The sequence below is a fragment of the Dipodomys spectabilis genome, unplaced genomic scaffold, assembly GCF_019054845.1.
Source record: "Dipodomys spectabilis isolate Male_0828 unplaced genomic scaffold, ASM1905484v1 ptg000002l, whole genome shotgun sequence".
Lineage (NCBI taxonomy): Eukaryota > Metazoa > Chordata > Mammalia > Rodentia > Heteromyidae > Dipodomys > Dipodomys spectabilis.
In genome coordinates, this window is record NW_024870679.1 from 51,883,280 (window position 1) to 51,903,203 (window position 19,924).

General features: G+C 41.5%; 1 protein-coding gene across 2 annotated transcripts in view; it reads right to left on the reverse strand.

The window, feature by feature from the left end:
* Positions 1 to 535: 535 nt before the first annotated feature.
* LOC122111198 (intracisternal A particle-promoted polypeptide) overlaps positions 536 to 19,924 on the reverse strand; it is a 28,441-nt gene continuing 9,052 nt past the window's right edge. For both annotated transcript variants that reach the window (XM_042683928.1, XM_042683934.1), the window contains exons 4-9: positions 18,353 to 18,508; positions 16,865 to 17,032; positions 9,720 to 9,857; positions 8,992 to 9,114; positions 6,377 to 6,597; positions 536 to 2,152 (exon numbers count right to left, since the gene is read on the reverse strand). In XM_042683928.1, the coding sequence (XP_042539862.1) occupies positions 1,928 to 2,152; positions 6,377 to 6,597; positions 8,992 to 9,114; positions 9,720 to 9,857; positions 16,865 to 17,032; positions 18,353 to 18,508 (1,031 nt within the window). In that variant the 3' untranslated portion in view covers positions 536 to 1,927. The remainder of the gene's footprint in view (positions 2,153 to 6,376; positions 6,598 to 8,991; positions 9,115 to 9,719; positions 9,858 to 16,864; positions 17,033 to 18,352; positions 18,509 to 19,924) is intronic.

The following is a 19,924-nucleotide window of genomic DNA, read 5'->3' on the forward strand; positions in this document are numbered from 1 at the left end:
GGGGGGAAGTGCAAGGGGGTGGATAGTGGGGGTGGGGAGATAGGAAGGGAGGGGAAGGGGAAACAAAGGAGGAGGCAATAATGCTTGATAAGAAATGTACTCATTACCTTGCCCATGTAATTGTAACTCCTCTGTAAGGTATTTTCACAATTTAAAAAAAGAAAAAGTGGGCTGGGAAGGTGGCTGAGTGGTAGAGTGCTTGCCTTGCATGCATGAGGCCCTAGGTTCAATTCCTCAGTACCACATAAGCAAAAAAAAGCCGGAAGTGGTGCTGTGACTCAAGTGGTAGAGCGCTAGCCTCAAGCTGAAGAGATGAGGGACAGAGTTTAGACCCTACAACTGACAATAAATAAATAAACAAACAGAAAATGCTGGAAGTGGTGCTGGGCCAAGTGGTAGGGTACTAGCCTTTAGCAAAAAGCTCAGGGACAGTGCCCAGACCCTGAGTCCAAGCCCCAGGACTGGCAAAAAAAAAAAAAGAAGAAGAAAAGGAAAAAGAAATGAGCTATTAAATCCTTACAACAGCTAGTTAAAACTAATGTGTACAAAATCTTTAATCAATATGACTCTAACTGGCCAAAACAAATAACTTAAAAGTAACAGACATATACACAATGAGTCTACAAAACAGATCAGAGAACAGTTGTTCAGAATGCTTCGCAAATCTTAAAACACAGTTTTAAATCAGAAGGGCTTTCAAATTATAATTAAAAGTTTCCAGTAGTTTCACAGGTATAGGTTTAATATCCTTTACCTGAAAGGGTGTGAAAAGATGTGTTTCTGATTTTGGAATTCTTTAGATTTTAGAAAATTTATGTAGATTTTATTGATTGAACATTCTTTTTTTGAAAATCTGAAATCTGAAGTCTAAAGTCTTTTCAGCATCAAATATTAACATTCAAAACCTTTGAGATTTCAGGCTAGGAATACTCAAGGTGTACCTAAATTCAGCCTTCTCTAAGTTAAGCAGTAGCACTGCAATACACTCATACACAGGCTTGCCAAAATTCAAATAAATTTCACAAAGTTTAATAATCTAATAAAAGTCTCTCTTCATAAAGCCAAACATAATTTTGGGAACTATCTACAAAATGAAGACATTTCTAGGTATGCATATATCCCCCATTACAATATCCTATTTAAATCAAAGACACTCACAAAAAACCTCCAACTAGCCAGGCAGTGGTGGCTTCAGGTTCTAGGGATTGAGAACATTCATTTGGTTCAAGATAGGACAGACATGAAATGTTTTATGTTGGTTGCCTGAGGCACATCTACCTATATTGATAATTTGGTATAGCCTATGATATTACAAATATCCAAATGGCCCTTGGCAAAAAAAAGGATCCCCAACCCTGTTTAAAGAAAACTGTTCTCTGGATTAAATCAAGGATATACATAGATTTCTAAACTGTCTTTTAAGCCAGGCATGGTGGCTCCTGCCTATAATCACAGCTAAGTAGGTGGCAAAGATGGAGGAAGAAGATGATCATGGTTTGAGGCTAGACTAGGCAAAAAGTTATCATGACCTCAATAAAAAACAAGCTGTCTCATGGATATTATTACTGTATCATATACAGGTTATAAATTGAATTTGCAATGGTGAGACAACCTAAGAAGCTATTGCCTTAAAAGCTAATATATCCTAGAAAGGTTTCTAGGATATAATTTTTATAATTAGGACTGTATGTCTAACTGGATAGTTCTAGAGCATAAACAGCATTTCTATTATTGGTAAGCTGGGAAAATTTATATGAGCTTCTCATTAATTTAATATCCATTCTTACCCAAATGTTTAGAAAAATCATTATCTAAATGTATGGAAATTCCATAAAATCAGAGGGTCTTATCACTAAATATAAGTTTCATTTGTACAAGATCAGATCCTACATTTTCAAAATGTTCCTGTGTTCTTATGATTTATGTTTTATAGTACAGCAACACCCCCTTCACAACGACTAGTGATCATATTACCAATTTCAGTCCATGTATCTGAGTGGGGGTTATATACTTCAACTGAGTCCAAGGTAACAGGGGCCAAAAAATCATGGCTGGAAGATCGGCCTCCAGAAACATACAGAAGACCATTGACTGCCACAACACACATGCCTGCTCTAGGCACTTTCATTGAGGCAACTTCAACCCACTTTTCCTGTTAAGGGAAGAAAAAAAAAAAATGTTAGTAGGGTCACAAAATGGTAATAAAATCTCAGAAATCAAATATTCTGATTCTTCTTGCATATTTAAGTTACAAATAATCCAGTCAAATTTTTGACTGCCATGATAAATTTTTGAGTAGGTATGGACAAAGTAGTAACGTTAGAGAAAAATCATAAGGAAATATATGATTATAAATTATGAGCAGGAGGTGCTCTCAATCTATATATAGACTAATGTTCTGAGACATTAGGTCTGGGAAATACAAGAAGGTACTATGCTAATTTTGTATAGCCTGAGAACAAAAAATGAGTTTTCCATTTTAAAAGGTCGCTTTTAAAAGAGGAAAGAAAAATACTTCCAAGTGGTAGAGTGCTCGCCTTGAGCTGAAGAGCTGAGGGACAGAGCCCAGACTTAGAGTTTAGGCCCCACAACCGGACCCCCCCAGAAAAAGAAAAAAAAGTGGAAAGAGAAGAATAGAGAGGGAACTCAGTGGTAGGATTCCTCCTGGGTTCTATCCACAGCATAAATAAATAAAGGAAAGAAAAAGATATATAATAACACTAAAATAAATAAATAAAATTTAAAAAAAACATAAAACCTGCCAGATGCTGGTGGCTGTAGCCAGTAATACTAGGTATTCAGGAAGCTGAGATCTAAGGAATGTGATTTAAAGCCAGCCCAGGCAGGAAAGTTGATGAGGCTCTTAGCTCCAATTAATGACACAAAAAGGCTAAAAGTGAAGCTGTGGCTCAAGTAGTACAGCATGAATTCAAGGCCCAGTACTGGCATGCGCATGCACGCGCACACGCGCACACACACACACACACACACACACACACACACACACACAAAACTTAGCTATAGTTATGATACATTATAATAGAGTAGACTTCAACACAAAGATAGAAATATTTCATTTATGGGCTGGGAAGGTAGCTCAGTAGTAAGAGTGCTTGTCTTGCATGCATGAGGCCATAGGTTCGATTCCTCAGCACCACATAAGCAGAAAAAGCCAGAAGTGGCACTGTAGCTCAAGTGGTAGAGTGCTAGCCTTGAGCTGAAGAGCTGAGGTACAGCGCCCAGTCCCAGAGTTCAGGCCCAACAACTGACCAAAAAAAAAAAGAAAGAAAGAAAAGAAATATTTCATTTATGACCAGAAAAATATTCATTAAGAAGATGTAACAAAGCCGGGCGCTGGTGGCTCACGCCTGTAATCCTAGCTACTCAGGAGGCTGAAATCTGAGGATAGCGGTTCAAAGCCAGCCTGAGCAGGAAAGACCATGAGACTCCTATCTCCAATAAACCACCAGAAAACCGGAAGTGGCGCTGTAGCTCAAGTGGTAGAGCGCTCGCCTTGAGCTGAACAGCTGAGGGACAGCGCCCAGGCCCAGAGTTCAAGCCCCACGACCGACAAAAAATAAAAATAAAAAAATAAAAAAAAAAGAAGATGTAACAAAGCTTCAAAATATGTAAGGCAAAACCTGACATAAGCCAGGCCCTGGGGGCTCATGCCTGTGAACCTAGCTACTCAAGAGGCTGAGATCTGAGGATCATGGTTCAAAGCCAGCCCTGGCAGAAAAGTCCATGTGACTCTTATCTCCAATTGACTACCTGAAAACAAGAAGTGGAGCTGTGGCTCAAAGTAGTAGTGCTCAAGCCTTGAGTACAAAAGCTCAGGGACAGTGCCCAGGCCTTGAGTTCAAGAACTACAGCTGAAAAAAAATACAAAACAATGCCAGTGAAGGTGGCTCATGCCTATAATCCTAGCTATGAATGAGGCTAAGATCTGAGGATCACATTCTAAGCCAGCCTGAGCAGGAAAGTCTGTGAGACTCTTATCTCCAATAAACAACTCAGAAAACCAGAAGTGGCCCTGTGGCTCAAGTGGTAGAGTCCTAGCCTTGAGCTGAAGAAGTGAGGGACAGCCCCCAAGCCCAGAGTTCAAGCCCCAGGACAGACAAAAAACAAAAACAAGGGGCTGAGAAGGTGGCTCAGTGGTTGAGCACTTGCCTTGCATGCACGAGGCCCTGGGTTCGATTCCTCAGCACCACATAAGCAAAAAGAAAAAAGCTGGAAGTGGCGCTTTGGTTAAAGTGGTAGAGCGCTAGCCTTGAGCTGAAGAGCTGAGGGACAGCACCCAGGCCCAGAGTTAGGCCCCAAGACCGAACCCCCAAAAAACAACAACAACAAAAAAAACAACAACACATAAATCAAAGGAGAAACAGACAAATCCTTAATTACAGATGGAGATATCAGCATTCTTTTTTTCTGGTTTGGTTTTTTTATCTTTTTTTTTTTTTTACATTTTTTATTATTATATCTTTAGTTGTACAAAGTTCTACAAAAGAGTATATGAGTACAAAGTGTCTGACAACATTGTTACCCATCGCTCCTAACCCATCTCTTCTCTCACTTTTATTTATTTATTTATTTTTTTGGGTCTGGTCGTGGGGCCTGAACTCTGGGCCTGGGTGCTGTCCCTCAGCTCTTCAACTCAAGGCTAGCGCTCTACCACTTGAGCCACAGCACCACTTCCGGCTTTTTTCTTTTTGCCTATGTGGTGCTGAGGAATCGAACCCAGGGCCTCAAGCATGCAAGGCAAGCGCTCTACCACTGAGCCACCTTCCCAGCCCTCTTCTCTCACTTAAAAAAAAATTTTTTTTTAATTCCACAGAATTGTGGAATAGTGAGTGGTACTTAGTTAAAGTCACAAACACATTTTAACCTTCACAAGGCAAACTGTCATTATCATGGTCTATGAAGTTTGAGAATTCTATGAGGCTTGACAATACAAAGATATCAGCATTCTTAATAACTGACACAATGGTTCAACAAATCGGACTAGATTTAATAACCAACTTGACCTAATGGACTTTATTTAGTTCAAGTCCCACAACCAACTAACCACCCAAAAAAGAAGAAGCAGTACAAAATAAGTGAAATCAATCACATACCTGTAAATTAAATACATCTCTTTTTCTTTTTGGTGCTAGGGAAAACCTAGGGTCTTACATTTGCTAAGTATGTACTTTACTATTAAGCTATAACCACAGTCCCAAACATGCTTCTAATAAACCACTAGTCAAAGAATAAACTACTAGAGAAATTAAAAAATATTTGGGTCAAGCTACTCAGGAAACTGAGATTTGAGGATCATAGCTCAAAGCCAGCCTGGGCAGGAAAATCCATTAAACTCTTACCCTTCAATAAGCCACAAGTGGAGCTGTAGCCAAAGCAATAGAGTACTAGACTTGAGCAAAAAAAGCTCAGGGTCAGGGCCCAGACCCTGAGATCAAGCCCCATGACTGGCACAATATAGCTAAAGTGCTGTTCAAAGAACAGTTACAGATTTAAATAATTGTATTACAGTCAGGCATGGTAATATAGATAGATAGATAGATAGATAGATAGATAGATAGATAGATAGATAGATAGATATAGATATAATCCCAGCATCTAGGAAGCAGAGGCAGAAGGATCTCAAGTTTGTGGTTAGTCTGGCTTAAAAGTGAGATACTCTCAAAAAAATGTATTATATTGGGGCTGGGAAGGTGGCTCAGTGGTAGAGTGCTTGCCTTGCATGCTCGAGGCCCTGGGTTCAATTCCTCAGCACCACATAAGCAAAAAGAAAAAAGCCGGAAGTGGCTCTGTGGCTCAAGTGGTAGAGCGCTAGCCTTGAGCTGAAGAGCTGAGGGACAGCACCCAGGCCCAGAGTTCAGGCCCCACAACCGGACCCAAAAAAAAAAATGTATTATAGAGAATGTATAATCAGTCATCTCAACTTCTAAAAAGAAGGGCAAAACCCAAAATAAACAGGAGGAAGGACTTAATAATAAAAATATAAATAAAATAGATTTGGACAATCAATACAAAAAAATCAATGAGTTGGCTCTTTGAAAAGAAAGAGGAAAAAAACATAAAATGATCAAAATCATAAGGGGCTGGGAAGATGGCTCAGTGACAGAGCGCTTGCCTTGCATGCATGAGGCCCTCAGCACCACATAAGCAAAAAGAAAAAAAACCGGAAGTGGTGCTGTGGCTCAAGTGGTAGAGTGCTAGCCTTGAACTGAAGAGCTGAGGGACAGTGCCCAGGCCCCAGAGTTCAGGCCCACGACCGGACCCAAAAGAAAAAATAAATAAATAAAAGACAAAGAACATCACTTATAAAGGTAATTAAAAGGAAATCAGTTACAACATTCGAAATTATTCAACCTACCTCTTCAAAGGAATACTTTTCTACAGTATGAAGAGCATCTTGTGTTTCATTCCATCCACCAATAGAATAGATGCAGTCATTGAGTGCTGCCACCCCAAGATATGCTCTCCGGGTTCCCATTGGAGGAAGTGGAGACCATCGCTTAGAAAGTGGATCATAAACTTCACAAGAACGAAGCTCTATTCCTTCATTGCTGAGTCCCCCAATTACATAAATTAAACCTGGAAACAGAATATTTTTGTTCAGATGCTAGAGAAAATAAGATGCAGTGATGAAAATAATAGTTGTGATCTGTTTTATTATTATATTTAATTCCAGGACTTGCAATATTATTTAAAAGAAAAATATCTACTCTGTCTAGATTATTATTATTATTATCATTTTTTGGGGGGTCCGGTCATGGGGCCTGAACTCTGGGCCTGGGTGCTATCCCTCAGCTCTTCAGCTCAAGGCTAGCATTCTACCACTTGGGCCACGGCACCACTTCCAGCTTTTTCTGCTTAGGTGGTGTTGAGGAATCGAACCCAGAGCCTCATGCATGTAAGGCAAGCACTCTACCAATGAGCCACCTGCCCAGATCATCACTGCCTTTTTTAGTGACAGTCTACATGTTGCTTGTGCAGACAAAAAATAGAGAATTTAAATTAGAATAGTTATATAGATTAAGATATCAGAATTGATCACTAGGTATAAACGCATGAATTCAGAGTTCCTTCTTAAATGATTTGAATCTTCAGATTCAACTATAAATGAAAGGGGTTGAAATAGATATTTTGAAAATTCCCATATAGCTCCATGATAGAAGTAGAGAATACCATAATGGTAAATAATAAAATCCAGGTTATATAATTTGAACATTTAAACACTAGTAGAAACAGAAGAAGGTATGGTACTCTCCAAGCTGGAAACAAAAGCTAACAGAACACAATGGGCATATTTTCTTCTTCTTCCACATATACACATAAATTTTCTCTCCAACCCTGAACAGAAATCTGCTCCTATTTTATAGTGCTTACTATCTATCTACTCTTAAACTACAATAGGCAAAATAATGTCCATGCATCTTTTTTTGTGTATCTGCTACTGGAGTCTGAAGTCAGGGCCTCACACTTTTTAGGTAGGTGTTTGTCCACATAAACACCCAGCCCTTTATGCTTTAGTAACTTCTTTCTTTTTTTGTGCCTGTCCTGGGGTTTAAACCCAGGGCCTGGTTGCTGTCCCTGAGCTCTTTTGTTCAAGGCTAGTGCTCTACCACTTGAGCCACAGCTCCACTTCTGGATTTTTTAGTAGTTAATTGGAGAAAAGAATCTCACAGGGGCTGGGAAGGTGGCTCAGTGGTAGAGCGCTTGCCTTGCATGCCTGAGGCCCTGGGTTCGATTCCTCAGCACCACATAAGCAAAAAGAAAAAAGCCGGAAGTGGTGCTGTGGCTCAAGTGGTAGAGTGCTAGCTTTGAGCTGAAGAGCTGAGGGACAACACCCAGGCCCAGAGTTCAGACCCAAAAAAACAAACAAACAAACAAAAAAAGAATCTCACAGATTTTCCTGCCTGGGTTAGTTTTGAAACTTGATCCTCAGATCTCAGCCTGCTGAGAAACTAGGATTACTAGGTGTGAGCCACCAGCACTTAGCACTTTAGTAACTTTTCAGGTATTTTTCAGCTTCACCTTTTTTCCCAGGGCCAGATTCAGACCATGATACTCCTACCTATATCTCTTGTGTAGCCGGGATTACCAGTATGAGCTAGCATGCTCAGCTCTATTCACCATTTAACATGCATTTTAATCAGAGGATTTGAAATGTACATTGAATGGCACTGAATTATTTATTTATTTATTTTGCCAATCCTGGGGTTTGAAATCAAGGCTTGAGCAATTATCTGAGCTTTTGCTCAAGGCTAGAATTCTACCACTTCACCCACAGTGCCACTTCCAGCTTTCTCTATTTATGCGGTACTGAGGAATCAAATCTAGGGCTTCATGCATGCTAGGCAAGCACTCTACTACACCACATTCCCAACCCCAGAATTTTTTTTAAAAGTGAAAGTCTGTAAGTAGAACCCATGAAAAGCTTTTTAATTCTCTGTTCTTACTTTGAAAAATTAACTCAGGAGAAAAAAAATGGCAATGGATAACAACTCAAGTGCTCATTTTGCTAGCCAGGTATTTGTCTAGGTGGTGTCTTTAATATAGCTCTGTTTATTACCACAAAAAATCAATTTAAAGGAAATTGAATACTATTGAAATAGATTATTTGCAATTATGAAAATGAAACAAGGAAACCTGTTAAGAGATGTCACTTTTCCAGAGGAGTCAGGGAGTGTGATAAAGTAGGAATCATTATAGCACAGTGTAAACATGTGTGAAGATATAACAATAAAATCCCCCCTCATCCATATAACTAGGATAAGCTAATTTAGAAATACAGAAATAAAGGTCAATAAAATAAGCAAAAGGCAGAACTTCTATAGTGTTTCTATCAGTCATTCATACTAACAATTCAAATGTTGTAAAATAACAGGCTCAAATACAAGTTTTTAAAATACATTCATATTAAGGAAAACAATTTTTTGTAGTACTGGGGATTGAAGAGGGAAAATTATTTATAAATGTGCTTACCTTGCATTTCACAACAACCAAAGTAGTAGCGTGACACAGCCATGTTGCCAACCAATTCCCATTTATTTTCATCAGGATCAAAACGTTCAATAGTATTCCCTATCTCAGCTCCAACCCATCCACCTGTAATCAAATAGAAGGATATTTATAGGATAAATCAATCTCTTTTTTGTTGTTGTTGTTGTGGGGCTTGAATTCAGGGCCTGCTGTCCCCAAGCTTTTTCGATCAAGAATAGCACTCTAATCACTTTGAGCCACAGCTCCACTTCTGGTTTTCTGGTGGTTAATTGGAGGTAAGAGTCTCACGGATTTTCCTGCCAGGGCTTCCATCAAACATCAATCATCAGATCTCAGCCTCCTGAGTCACTAGAATTATAGGCGTGAGCCACCAGCACCCAGTAAAACACATATTTCTTATGGGATAGAAGAAACTTGCTTTCTGGGTTTTTGTTTTTGTTTTTGCCATTCCTGGGACTTGAACACAGGGCCTGAACACTGTCCTTGAGCTCCTTTTGCTCAAGGCTAGCACTCTACCACTTGAGCCACAGCACCACTTCTGGCTTTTTCTATTTACATGGTACTGAGGGATAGAACCCAGGGCTTCATGAATGCTGGCAAGCACTCTATCACTAAACTACATTCCTGGCCCCGAAGAAACATTTCTAAAGTAACCAGAAAGTAAGAACTTTAATAATATTAGCTAATGTTAAATTAAACAGCATAATTACCCAAAGCATAGATAGCTCCATAAGACACACATACTCCCAAACCACAGCGGGGTTGATTCATTGAAGCTACAGTTGTCCACTGCTTTGTAACTGGATCATAGCATTCAGTACAGTCAAAAATCATTGAATCTTTTTCACCTAATTTAAATAGGAGACACACAAATTGGAAGACTTAGTAATGCTAACAAAACCATTATTAGTATTTAACAAAATCTTATACTATTTAGTGGCATTCCTTGCTTTCAGAAATTCAACCATTTTGCCTAATTTTAAAATATTCATTAAAAGTCTTTGCCTATGAAACACTATTTTGAATCCATAGCATTACCATTTATTAAAGCCCATTTATGGTACAAAGGTACAATTTTCCTCTCATTTATTTATAATTTTATCACCCAAATAATGAATGACAATCTTTAAGACATTTTAAGACAATCTTTAAGACATAACATTTTAACATTTTTTCTTTGTTTTTGTCAGTGGTGGGGCTTGAACTCTGGGCTTGGCCGCTGTCCCTGCGCTCTTCAATGCAAGGTGAGAGCTCTACCACTTGAACCTCAACGCCATTTCCGGTTTTCTGGTGGTTAATTGGAGATAAGAGTCTCATGGACTTTCTTGCTGGAGATGGCTTTGAACCATGATCCTCAGATCTCAGCCTCCTGAGTAGCTACAATTACAGGCGTGAGCCACTGGCACCTGGCTTAATTTTTTTTTTTTTCAGGTATTTTTATGGGTAGTTGACGCTGGTAAAATGTGAGTTTTACTGTAATCATAATTTTTATATAGCAATAAAAGAAAATAGAAGTTTAAAAATGTACCACTTAAGGGCTGGGAAGGTGGCTCAGTGGTAGAGCACTTGCCTTGCATGCCTGAGGCCCTGGGTTCAATTCCTCAGCACCATATAAGCAAAAAGAAAAAAGCTGGAGGTGGCGCTGTGGCTCAAGTGGTAGAGTGCTATCCTTGAGCTGAAGAGCTGAGGGACAGCACCCAGGCCCAGAGTTCAGGCCCCACGACTGGACCCAAAAAAAAAAAAAAAAAAAATATATATATATATATGCCACTTAAATAGAAATTTTAAATATACTAAAAAGTCTATAGCTGGATATGATACCAAAATGCTTGTAATTCTCGCACCCAGAGAGCTGAGGTAGGAGAATTGGCAGGCTGAGCTTTATAATACCATCCTTTCTCAGAAAAAAAAAAAAAAAATTGTCTAGGGGCTGGAGGTATAGCTCTGAGATAGGAGTACATGCTTAGCATGCATGAGGCCCTGGCCCTGGGTTCAATTCCTGACACCACATCCTCTCTACCTGACCCCCCAAAAGTCAGTTTAACGAAACACTGCAAGACTACAATTAATAAAAATTTTAAACTTGGGGCTGGGAAGGTGACTCAGTGGTAGAGCGCTTCTCTTGCATGCCTGAGGCCCTGGGTTCAATTCCTCAAGCACCACATAAGCAAAAAGAAAAAAGCCGGAAGTAGTGCTGTGGCTCAAGTGGTAGAGCACTAGCCTTGAGCTGAAGAGCTGTCAGGCCCCATAACCAGACCCCCCCCAAAAAAAAATTTTTTTTAAACTTTATTTAGATAAAGTTTTAAATTCAGGAACAAATAAATAAAATAAGAGATGATAGGTTCATGAATTATAATAATCAATGTAAATATAATTATTTCTAAATTGATGCATAGATTTAATATAATTCCAAAGCCTCCCCCCATTTTTTTTTTTTCAAGTTGGTTGTGGGGCTTGAACTCTGGGCCTGGGTGCTATCCCTGAGCTCTTCAGCTCAAGACAAGCCCTCTACCACTTTGAGCCACAGCACCACTTCTGGTTTTCTGATGGTTAATTGGAAATAAGAGTCTCATGGATTTTTCTGCTCTACTAGCTCTGAACCAAGATTCTCAGATCTCAGCCTCCTAAGTAGCAAGGATTACAGGTGTGAGCCACTGGTGCTTGGCCAAAATTAATATTTAAACAGATTTTACAAAGATTCTAAAATTCATATAAAAGCACCAAGAATCAAAATAGCCAAGCAATTACTAGAAAAGGATAATAAAGAAATTGAGAAACAACCTTGTCATATTGGAAAAACTTATAATAGACACAGAATAATTAAGATAGGGACAGACAGCAGAGTGCTGGTGGCTCAGGCCTGTAATCCTAGCTACTCAGGAGGCTGAGATGTGAGGACTGCAGTCCAAAGCCAGCTCAGGCAGGAAAGTCCATGAGCCTCTTATCTCCAATAAACCTCTCAGAAAACTGGAAGTGGTGCTATGGCTCAAGTGGTAGAGCGCTAGCCTTGAGGTGAAGAGCTGGGGGACAATGCCCAGGCCCAGAGTTCAAGCCTCATGACCAAAAAAAAAAAAAAAAAAAAAGATAGGGACAGACAGAGAAACTAATAGAACTGAAAAGAAATCTAAGAACTGAGCCATGAACGTGAGGGTTACCACAGAACACTAAGGAAACAAGTATTTTATGTTATGATAATTGATTGTTTATAAGGGGGAAAATGAAATTGGTTCCCTACTTCATAATATCCATAAAAACTCAAGTCATCTAGGTATATCTCAGACATAAATATGAATGGCAAAAACAATAAAACCTTATCAAAACAATGAAGCCTATGATCTCAGCTACTTGAAGGGGAAGATATAAAGGACTTACCTCAAGGATACACTAGACAAAAAGTTAGCAATTGCCAGGTGCCAGTGGCTCATGCATGTAACCCTAGCTACTCAGGAGGCTGAGATCTGAGGATTGCGGTTCAAAGCTAGCCCGTGCAGGTAAATCCGCAAGACTCTAATCTCCAATTAACCACCAGAAAACTGGGAAGTAGCACTGTGGCTCAAGTGGTAAAGCGCTAGCCTTGAGCTTAAGAGCTGAGGGACAGTTCCCAGGCCCAGAGTTCAAGCCATACAACCAAAAAAAAAAAAAGCTAGCAATCGATAAGCCAAGTGCAGTGAGGCATAGAAGGCTACAGTTAAGTGGATTTCAATCAAATGCTGGACTGAGCGAAAGTGATGAGACACTAACTGAAAAATAACAAAGGGTTGGGCATGCCTAGCAGGCATGAGGCTCTGACATCAAATACCAGCATTTCTTTTTTGTTGTTGTTGTTTTTTGTTGTTTTGTTTTTTTGGGTCCGGTTGTGATGCCTGAACTCTGGGCCTGGGCGCTGTCCCTCAGCTCTTCAGCTCAAGGCTAGTGCTCTACCACTTGAGCCACAATGCTACTTCTAGCTTTTTTTCTTTTTGCTTATGTGGTGCTGAGGAATCGAACCCAGGGCCTCATGCATGCAAGGCAAGCACTCTACCACTGAGCCACCTTCCCAGCCCAAATACCAGCATTTCTGTTTTGGTTTTTATTTGTTTTGGTTTTTATTTTGGGTCCTGTCGTGGGACTTGAACTCTGGGCCTGGGCGCTGTCCCTCAGCTCTTCAGCTCAAGGCTAGCGCTCTACCACTTGAGCCACAGCGCCACTTCTGGTTTTCTGGTGGTTTATTGGAGATAGGAGTCTCACGGTCTCTCCTGCCCGGGCTGGCTTTGAACCACGATCCTCAGATCTCAGCCTCCTGAGTAGCTAGGATTACAGGCGTGAGCCACCAGCGCCTAGCTTAAAACAAAATTTTTAAATGAAGTATATGTATAACCCGGCATGAGGCTCATGCTTGTAATCCGAGCTACACCAGAGACTGAGATATGAGGATTGTGGTTCAAAGTCAGCCTGGGAGGGGCTGGGAAGGTGGCTTAGTGGTAGAGTGCTTGCCTTGCATGCCTGAGGCCCTGGGTTCAATTCCTCAGCACCACATAAGCAGAAAAAAGCCGGAAGTGGTGCTATGGCTCAAGTGGTAGAGCGTTAGCCTTGAGCTGAAGAGATGAGGGACAGCGCCCAGGCCCAGAGTTCAGGCCCTACAACCACAAAAAAAAAAAAAAAAAAGAAAAAAGCCGGAAGTGGTGCTGTGGCTCAAGTGGTAGAGTGCTAGCCTTCAGCTGAAGAGCTCAGGGATAGCGCTCAGGCCCAGAATCCAGGCCCTACAACTGGCCAAAAAAAAAAAAATCTGAGGAAATTGACTACTTTAGTTTAGACAGGTTAAAGTTTGAAGTACATATTGGACATTCAGGTAAAAATGAAGTAGATAGCTGTTTCATACATTTTTTTGAAATTTTTCATGAAAGGAGCACGTAAGTATTCCATCTTGGGATAAACCACAGGATTACTCTAGTGTAAAACATTCAACTTGTGTTCTTTTCCCTTTCTCCTTCCATAAATATTTATTTATTGAACAATTCTGTATTTATGAATATCAAACAACACTTATCAATATGATATAAGACATATAAGAGGGGCTGGGAAGGTGGCTCAGTGGTAGAGCGCTTGCCTTACATGCTCGAGGCCCTGGGTTCGATTCCTCAGCACCACATAAGCAAAAAGAAAAAAGCCAGAAGTGGCGCTGTGGCTCAAATGGTAGAGCGCGGAAGGGGGGACCAAGATGGCGACGGGGCAGTAGGGAAACGCCACAGCTCTCCCCAACCAAAAAGAGAGTTCGAGTTCCAACGCTTAATCTCCCCCAAGAGACCGACAACAAAAAGACGAACACTCAGAGAAAAACAGGAGGTGGAAAATAACAAAAAAGAAAGAGAGGAAAAGAAGAATTTCAGAACAGAGAAGAGCGAAGACCCCTCCCCCAATCTTTACTGGCCGCGAGGCAACGCGCCAAGCCACGGCCAGCCGGCCCGGCGGGGGCTGTCGGAGCCCCAGAGACACAGGGGGCTGCCTGCAGATCACCCACGCAGAAGCCGCCTGAGGTACCGGTTTGCAGACCAGCTGATCGCCACGAACAGAGAAACCTACCAGCCGGGAGTCTCCACGAAGATCCCACCCCCACCCCTCACTCTCCACCTGAGCAGAGAGGCTTCATCCCGCCAAAGCCGAAGCCGCCTGAGGCACCAGATCCGCCCGATCGCAAAGACCCAGCTGGGGCGCCCGGGTCCCAGAGGCACAGGGGGCTGCCTGCAGATCACCCGCGCAGAAGCCGCCTGAACGTGGACACTGTGGACCTGACAGCTTCGATAGAGGCAGAGACAGAAAAGAATCACACAGAGCCACCACCGCCCAGCCCAGCCCACAACCACCCCAACTGAACTCGGATTGCAACAGCAACTGACAACCTACACCACACAGAATCAACTAGCTCCAGGGTGAGTACCCCACAGGGGACAGTGTATCCCTCAAGGGAGACCAGAGCTGGAGGGAATCCCCAGACCCTGACCCAGACTCCCTACCCCAACACCCGACCACAGGACCCACTAAAACTGGGAACTGTTCGAGAGCTCCACCAGCCCGTAGAGCACACTCCGCTGGCCAGGATAGAGCAAGAGCGCCCCTGGAAGGGAGCTTAAATGCCCAAGCCAGGAACAGCGCCCCTGGGTCAAGACAACCAACAGTAGAAGAAATTTGAACTGTGTACCCCAGGCTGCATAACCTAGGTGGTATACACAGCAGCACAGGCCCAACGAGCGCGCTCCAGGTGGGGCCGGAACCAGGCCCGGGGATCCGGCGCCTGAACAACACAACCAACTCCTCCCAACTGAAGTCAAAAGCTGAGCATATGCCTCAGCAGAGGGGAGAGGAACAGGGAACAGCACCCCCTGGGAAGCACGCCTGTGACAACAAAAGACCTGGAGGCCCAGGACAAGAGAAGCCCAAACCCCACCAAAACCCCACCCATATCCTCTAGGCTGGGAATTGGGCAACACAGGCCGCCAGCACCTGATTTGTAAGCTGGAACTCAGGCTGATAAGGCGGCTCAGCAGTAAAGTGATAGTCTTGGATGTATGAGGCCCTGGATCTGATTCCTCAGCATCACAAAAGCAAAAAGGGTCAGAAGTGGTGCTGTGGTAGGGTGCCAGCCTTGAGCTGAAGAGCTGAGGGACAGCACCCAAACCTAGAGTTCAAGCCCACAACCAGCCCAAAACAAATAAACAAAAACACATCAGGAGCCCATAGCAGACTCCAGCATCTGGGAGAGTGCATCTAGAGCATCTGATCTTCCCAAGAGCACCCGTAGGAGCAAACACAAGCAAAGGCGAGAATTGCCAGCGATCTACAGCAGAGAGCCGAGAATCCTAAGTAGGTCTGACCAGCAGCTGGAAATAGGCTCCCAACAGAACCCAGATCAGGCACAGACTCTCTACCAATACAGAATCAGCAACCAAGCAAAGACAGACACACCAAAACAAAATTGCAGATTAGTCTCCTGAACCACCATGCGAAAATCACAGAGAAAAATTACAAGGTTTACCACCACCCAGGGCAGCAAGCTCACCTCAAAAGCCAGCAGCCACGCAGGGGAGAGCCCCAGTGGGAGCAAAGCAGGAATTGAAGACAAAAGCTACATCCAAGGGTTGCTAGAGGCAATGACTCAAGAAATAAAGCGAGAAATTGATCAGAAATTGAAAGAGCACAAGGACGAACTATCAAAAGAGATACAGGATATCAAACAAAAGATGCATGCAAAAATAGAAGCTGCACAAACCTCAGTAATAAGTGAGATAAACGCCAAATTAGAGGTAATGCATACTGATCTCACAGGTGAGATCAGTACTATAAGAACCAACATCGAGGGCTGGGAAGGTGGCTCAGTGGTAGAGTGCTTGCCTTGCATGCATGAGGCCCTGAGTTCGATTCCTCAGCACCACATAAGCAAAAAGAAAAAAAGCCGGAAGTGGCGCTGTGGCTCAAGTGGTAGAGCGCTAGCCTTGAGCTGAAGAGCTGAGGGACAGCGTCCAGGCCCAGAGTTCAGGCCCCACAACCGGACCCAAAAAAAAAAAAAAAAGAACCAACATCGAATCCATAATGGGATCCATTTCCTCCATGCAAACCACAATAGAAGCCACGGTCAACAGAGTGAATGAAATGGAAGATAGAGTGTCAGATACAGAAGTGGTAGAGCGCTAGCCTTGAGCTGAAGAGCTGAGGGATAGCGCCCAGGCCCAGAGTTCAGACCCACAACCGGAACCAAAAAAAAAAAAAAAAAAGACATATAAGAATGTAACCAAGTAGTGTTGAGAGAAGGCAGAAGACACACACAAACACAAAATGTTGTCAAACAGACTAATAAGGAAAAATAAGACATTTTTCTTATTACCTCCAATAGCATAGACCATCCCTCCCAGAACTGCTACTCCCAGTCCACATCGAGCCTGATGAAGTGAAGACACAGTGGTCCAGTACTGGCTAAAGGTATCAAAACGTTCTACACAGCTGAGGGCTCTGCTATCACTCCAACGACCCCCCTGCAACCGTGTGTATCCACCTAAACAAAGGAAGCAGAAAAAGTACACATCAAATCTCTTACTGCCAAATGAAAAGTAATAGTAATGAGGGAAGTCTAGCCTTTTGTACCTAAATGTTCAGTATAACTACTGTTCTAAGAAATAAAGGATATCCATCTATATATGTATGTATGCATATATATATATATATTATTCTTTTTTTTTTTTGCTGGTCGTGGCCCTGAACTCTGGGCCTGGGTGCTGTCCCTCAGCTCTTCAGCTCAAAGCTAGTACTCTACCACTTGAGCCACAGTGCCACTTCCAGCTTTTTCTGCTTATGTGATGCTGAGGAGTCGAACCCAGGCCCCCATGCATGCAAGGCAAGCACTCTACCACTGAGCCATCTTCCCAGCCCCATATATATATATTATTCTTAAATATGCCAAGTCTTATAAGTTTATGGTTTATATGCAGTAAGGTTATCTGTGTTTTATCTGGTTTGCAGTATAACAGAAAGTTAGATGAAATATAAATCAAGGTACTAATTATATGTCTATATCTCATTATTTTCACTTCCAATTAAAATTAGTGGGTTGGGGCTAGAAAGGTATCTCAGTGGTACAATGCTTGCCTCGCATGCATCAGGCCCTGGGTTCAATTCCTCAGAACCACATAAGCAGAAAAAGCTGGAAGTGGTGCTGTGGCTCAAGTTGTAGAGTGCTCGCCTTGAGCTGAAGAGCTGAGGGACAGCGCCCAGGTCCAGAGCTCAAGCCCACGACTGACGATCCTGGTTCAAAGCCAACCAAGGCAGGAAAAGTCTATGAGACTCTTATCTCCAATTAACCACCAGAAAACCAGAACTGGTGCTATGGATCAAAGTGGTAGAGAGCTAGCCTTGAGCTGAAGAGTGCAGGAACAGCACCCAAGCCCTAAGTTCAGGCCCCACGGCTGACCAAAAAAAAAAAATTAGCATACTCCTCAAACCTATATATTTATATATATATATATATATATATATGTCATACTATATATGAAATTATACATAAAATAAGATGTAATTATAAACTGCAATAAACATTTATACAAAATCTACCATTATATACAAAGAGAAGGAAATGGACAATCTTGTACTCTACATATTAAATATTGATCTAGTTTAATGCTTTTAAATTAAAAACAAAAAGAAGCTTCAATGTTTCTTTAATATAAATGCAACTTATAAATCCGAATGATAGATTAAATACTCACAAACACACCTGCAGACTTTAACAGGCACAGAAAAAAACAACAAACTATTAAAAAGTTTTTATTCTGAAAATAAACATAATTCCTATTACTATCACTCTCTTAAAGTTTCTCACCTACAGCATATAGGTACTTTCTTGCTTTCTTCCGTGGTCGAACCTTAGATGTCTGCAGAAAACTACAGAATTTATTCTCTTTGGGAGATTTGCATACCTCACAGTACTCCTTCAAAAGTGTTTGCAATGCAACACGAAGATTAAAGTCAGATACTCCTGAAGCAATATTTTAAAAAAAGAATGTTAATTCTGAAATAATACTGAAAAGACATATTTCTATAAATATAAGACACACTTGGTAATCAGCAAATAAAAATTCACCCTCAATGATTTTTTTTTCCTTCAATAAAAAACACTGATTTTTTTTCATTCCTATTGAAGCTGGCATAGTTCAACAAGATCATGATTATCAGGGCTGTCATGTAATCAAGTGTTAGAGCACAAGGGCCTGGGGTCCTTACAGGACTCTCATTCAAGGTAGAAAGGTTCAACACTTTGTCACAGAATATAATGGTAACCAAAGTCCATATTAGTGGTATATACCTTTAGCTAATTAGTTAAGCAGGCCTTGATTCAACATCAGTAACAGGCTCTAAAAAGAGATCAGAGCAAAAGTTACCAAGCCAGGAGGACATCAGCCCTAGTGAATCTGTGTTCCATCACCCTCCTGCTTCAGGCTACAAAGATGAGAACACATCATACTGTTCTCAAATTTTAGGCTAGAGAATACAAAGTAATTATGCTAAGATAAAAAGTGTTAAGATGAAGCCGGGCACCGGTGGCTCATACCTGTAATCCTAGCTACTAAGGAGGCTGAGATCTGAGGATCATGGTTCAAAGCCAGCCCGGGCAGGAAAGTACGTGAGACTCTGATTGCCAATTAACCACCAGAAAACTGGAAGTGGCACTGTGGCTCAAGTGGTAGAGCTCTAGCCTTGAGCTGAAGAGCGCAGGGACAGTGCCCAAGCCCAGAATTCAAGCCCCACAACCAACAAAAACAACAACAAAAGTGTTAAGGTGAATGAGCTCTTACATTATCAGAGTCAGGTTTCAGCAGACTAGGCCATAAGAATAAGACATCAAAAAAAATAATAATAACATTACATCTAACAAAGCATATCCCAGGAAATACAAAATATTGAAGAATTCAAATAATCCTGGAAGAAAACATTAGTCATAAATAGAAATGTATTTCCCAAAAGTGCTTCACATAAAAGAATCAATCTGCCAGGTACCAGTGGCTCATGCTTGTAATCCTAGCTACTCAGGAGGATGAGATCTGAGGATCCTGGTTCAAAGCCCACCCAGGCAGGAAAAGTCCATGAGATTATTATCTCCAATTAACCACCAGGAACCAGGAAATGGCACTATGGATCAAAGTGGTAGAGCGCTAGCCTTGAGCTGAAAAGCGTAGGGACAGCACCCAGACCCAGAGTTCAAGACCCACGATCAACCAAAAAAAAAAAAAAAAAAAAAAAATCAATCTAAGGATATAAATTCTATACACCAAGAATTTGAAGATAGAATTTGATGCATTGGTCAGGAAGCAACACTGAGAACTGAAAGAGTATTGCAGACTTACACAAAAATACAATGAATGATATGAGTAAAAGCTAAAATAACAATTTGGAA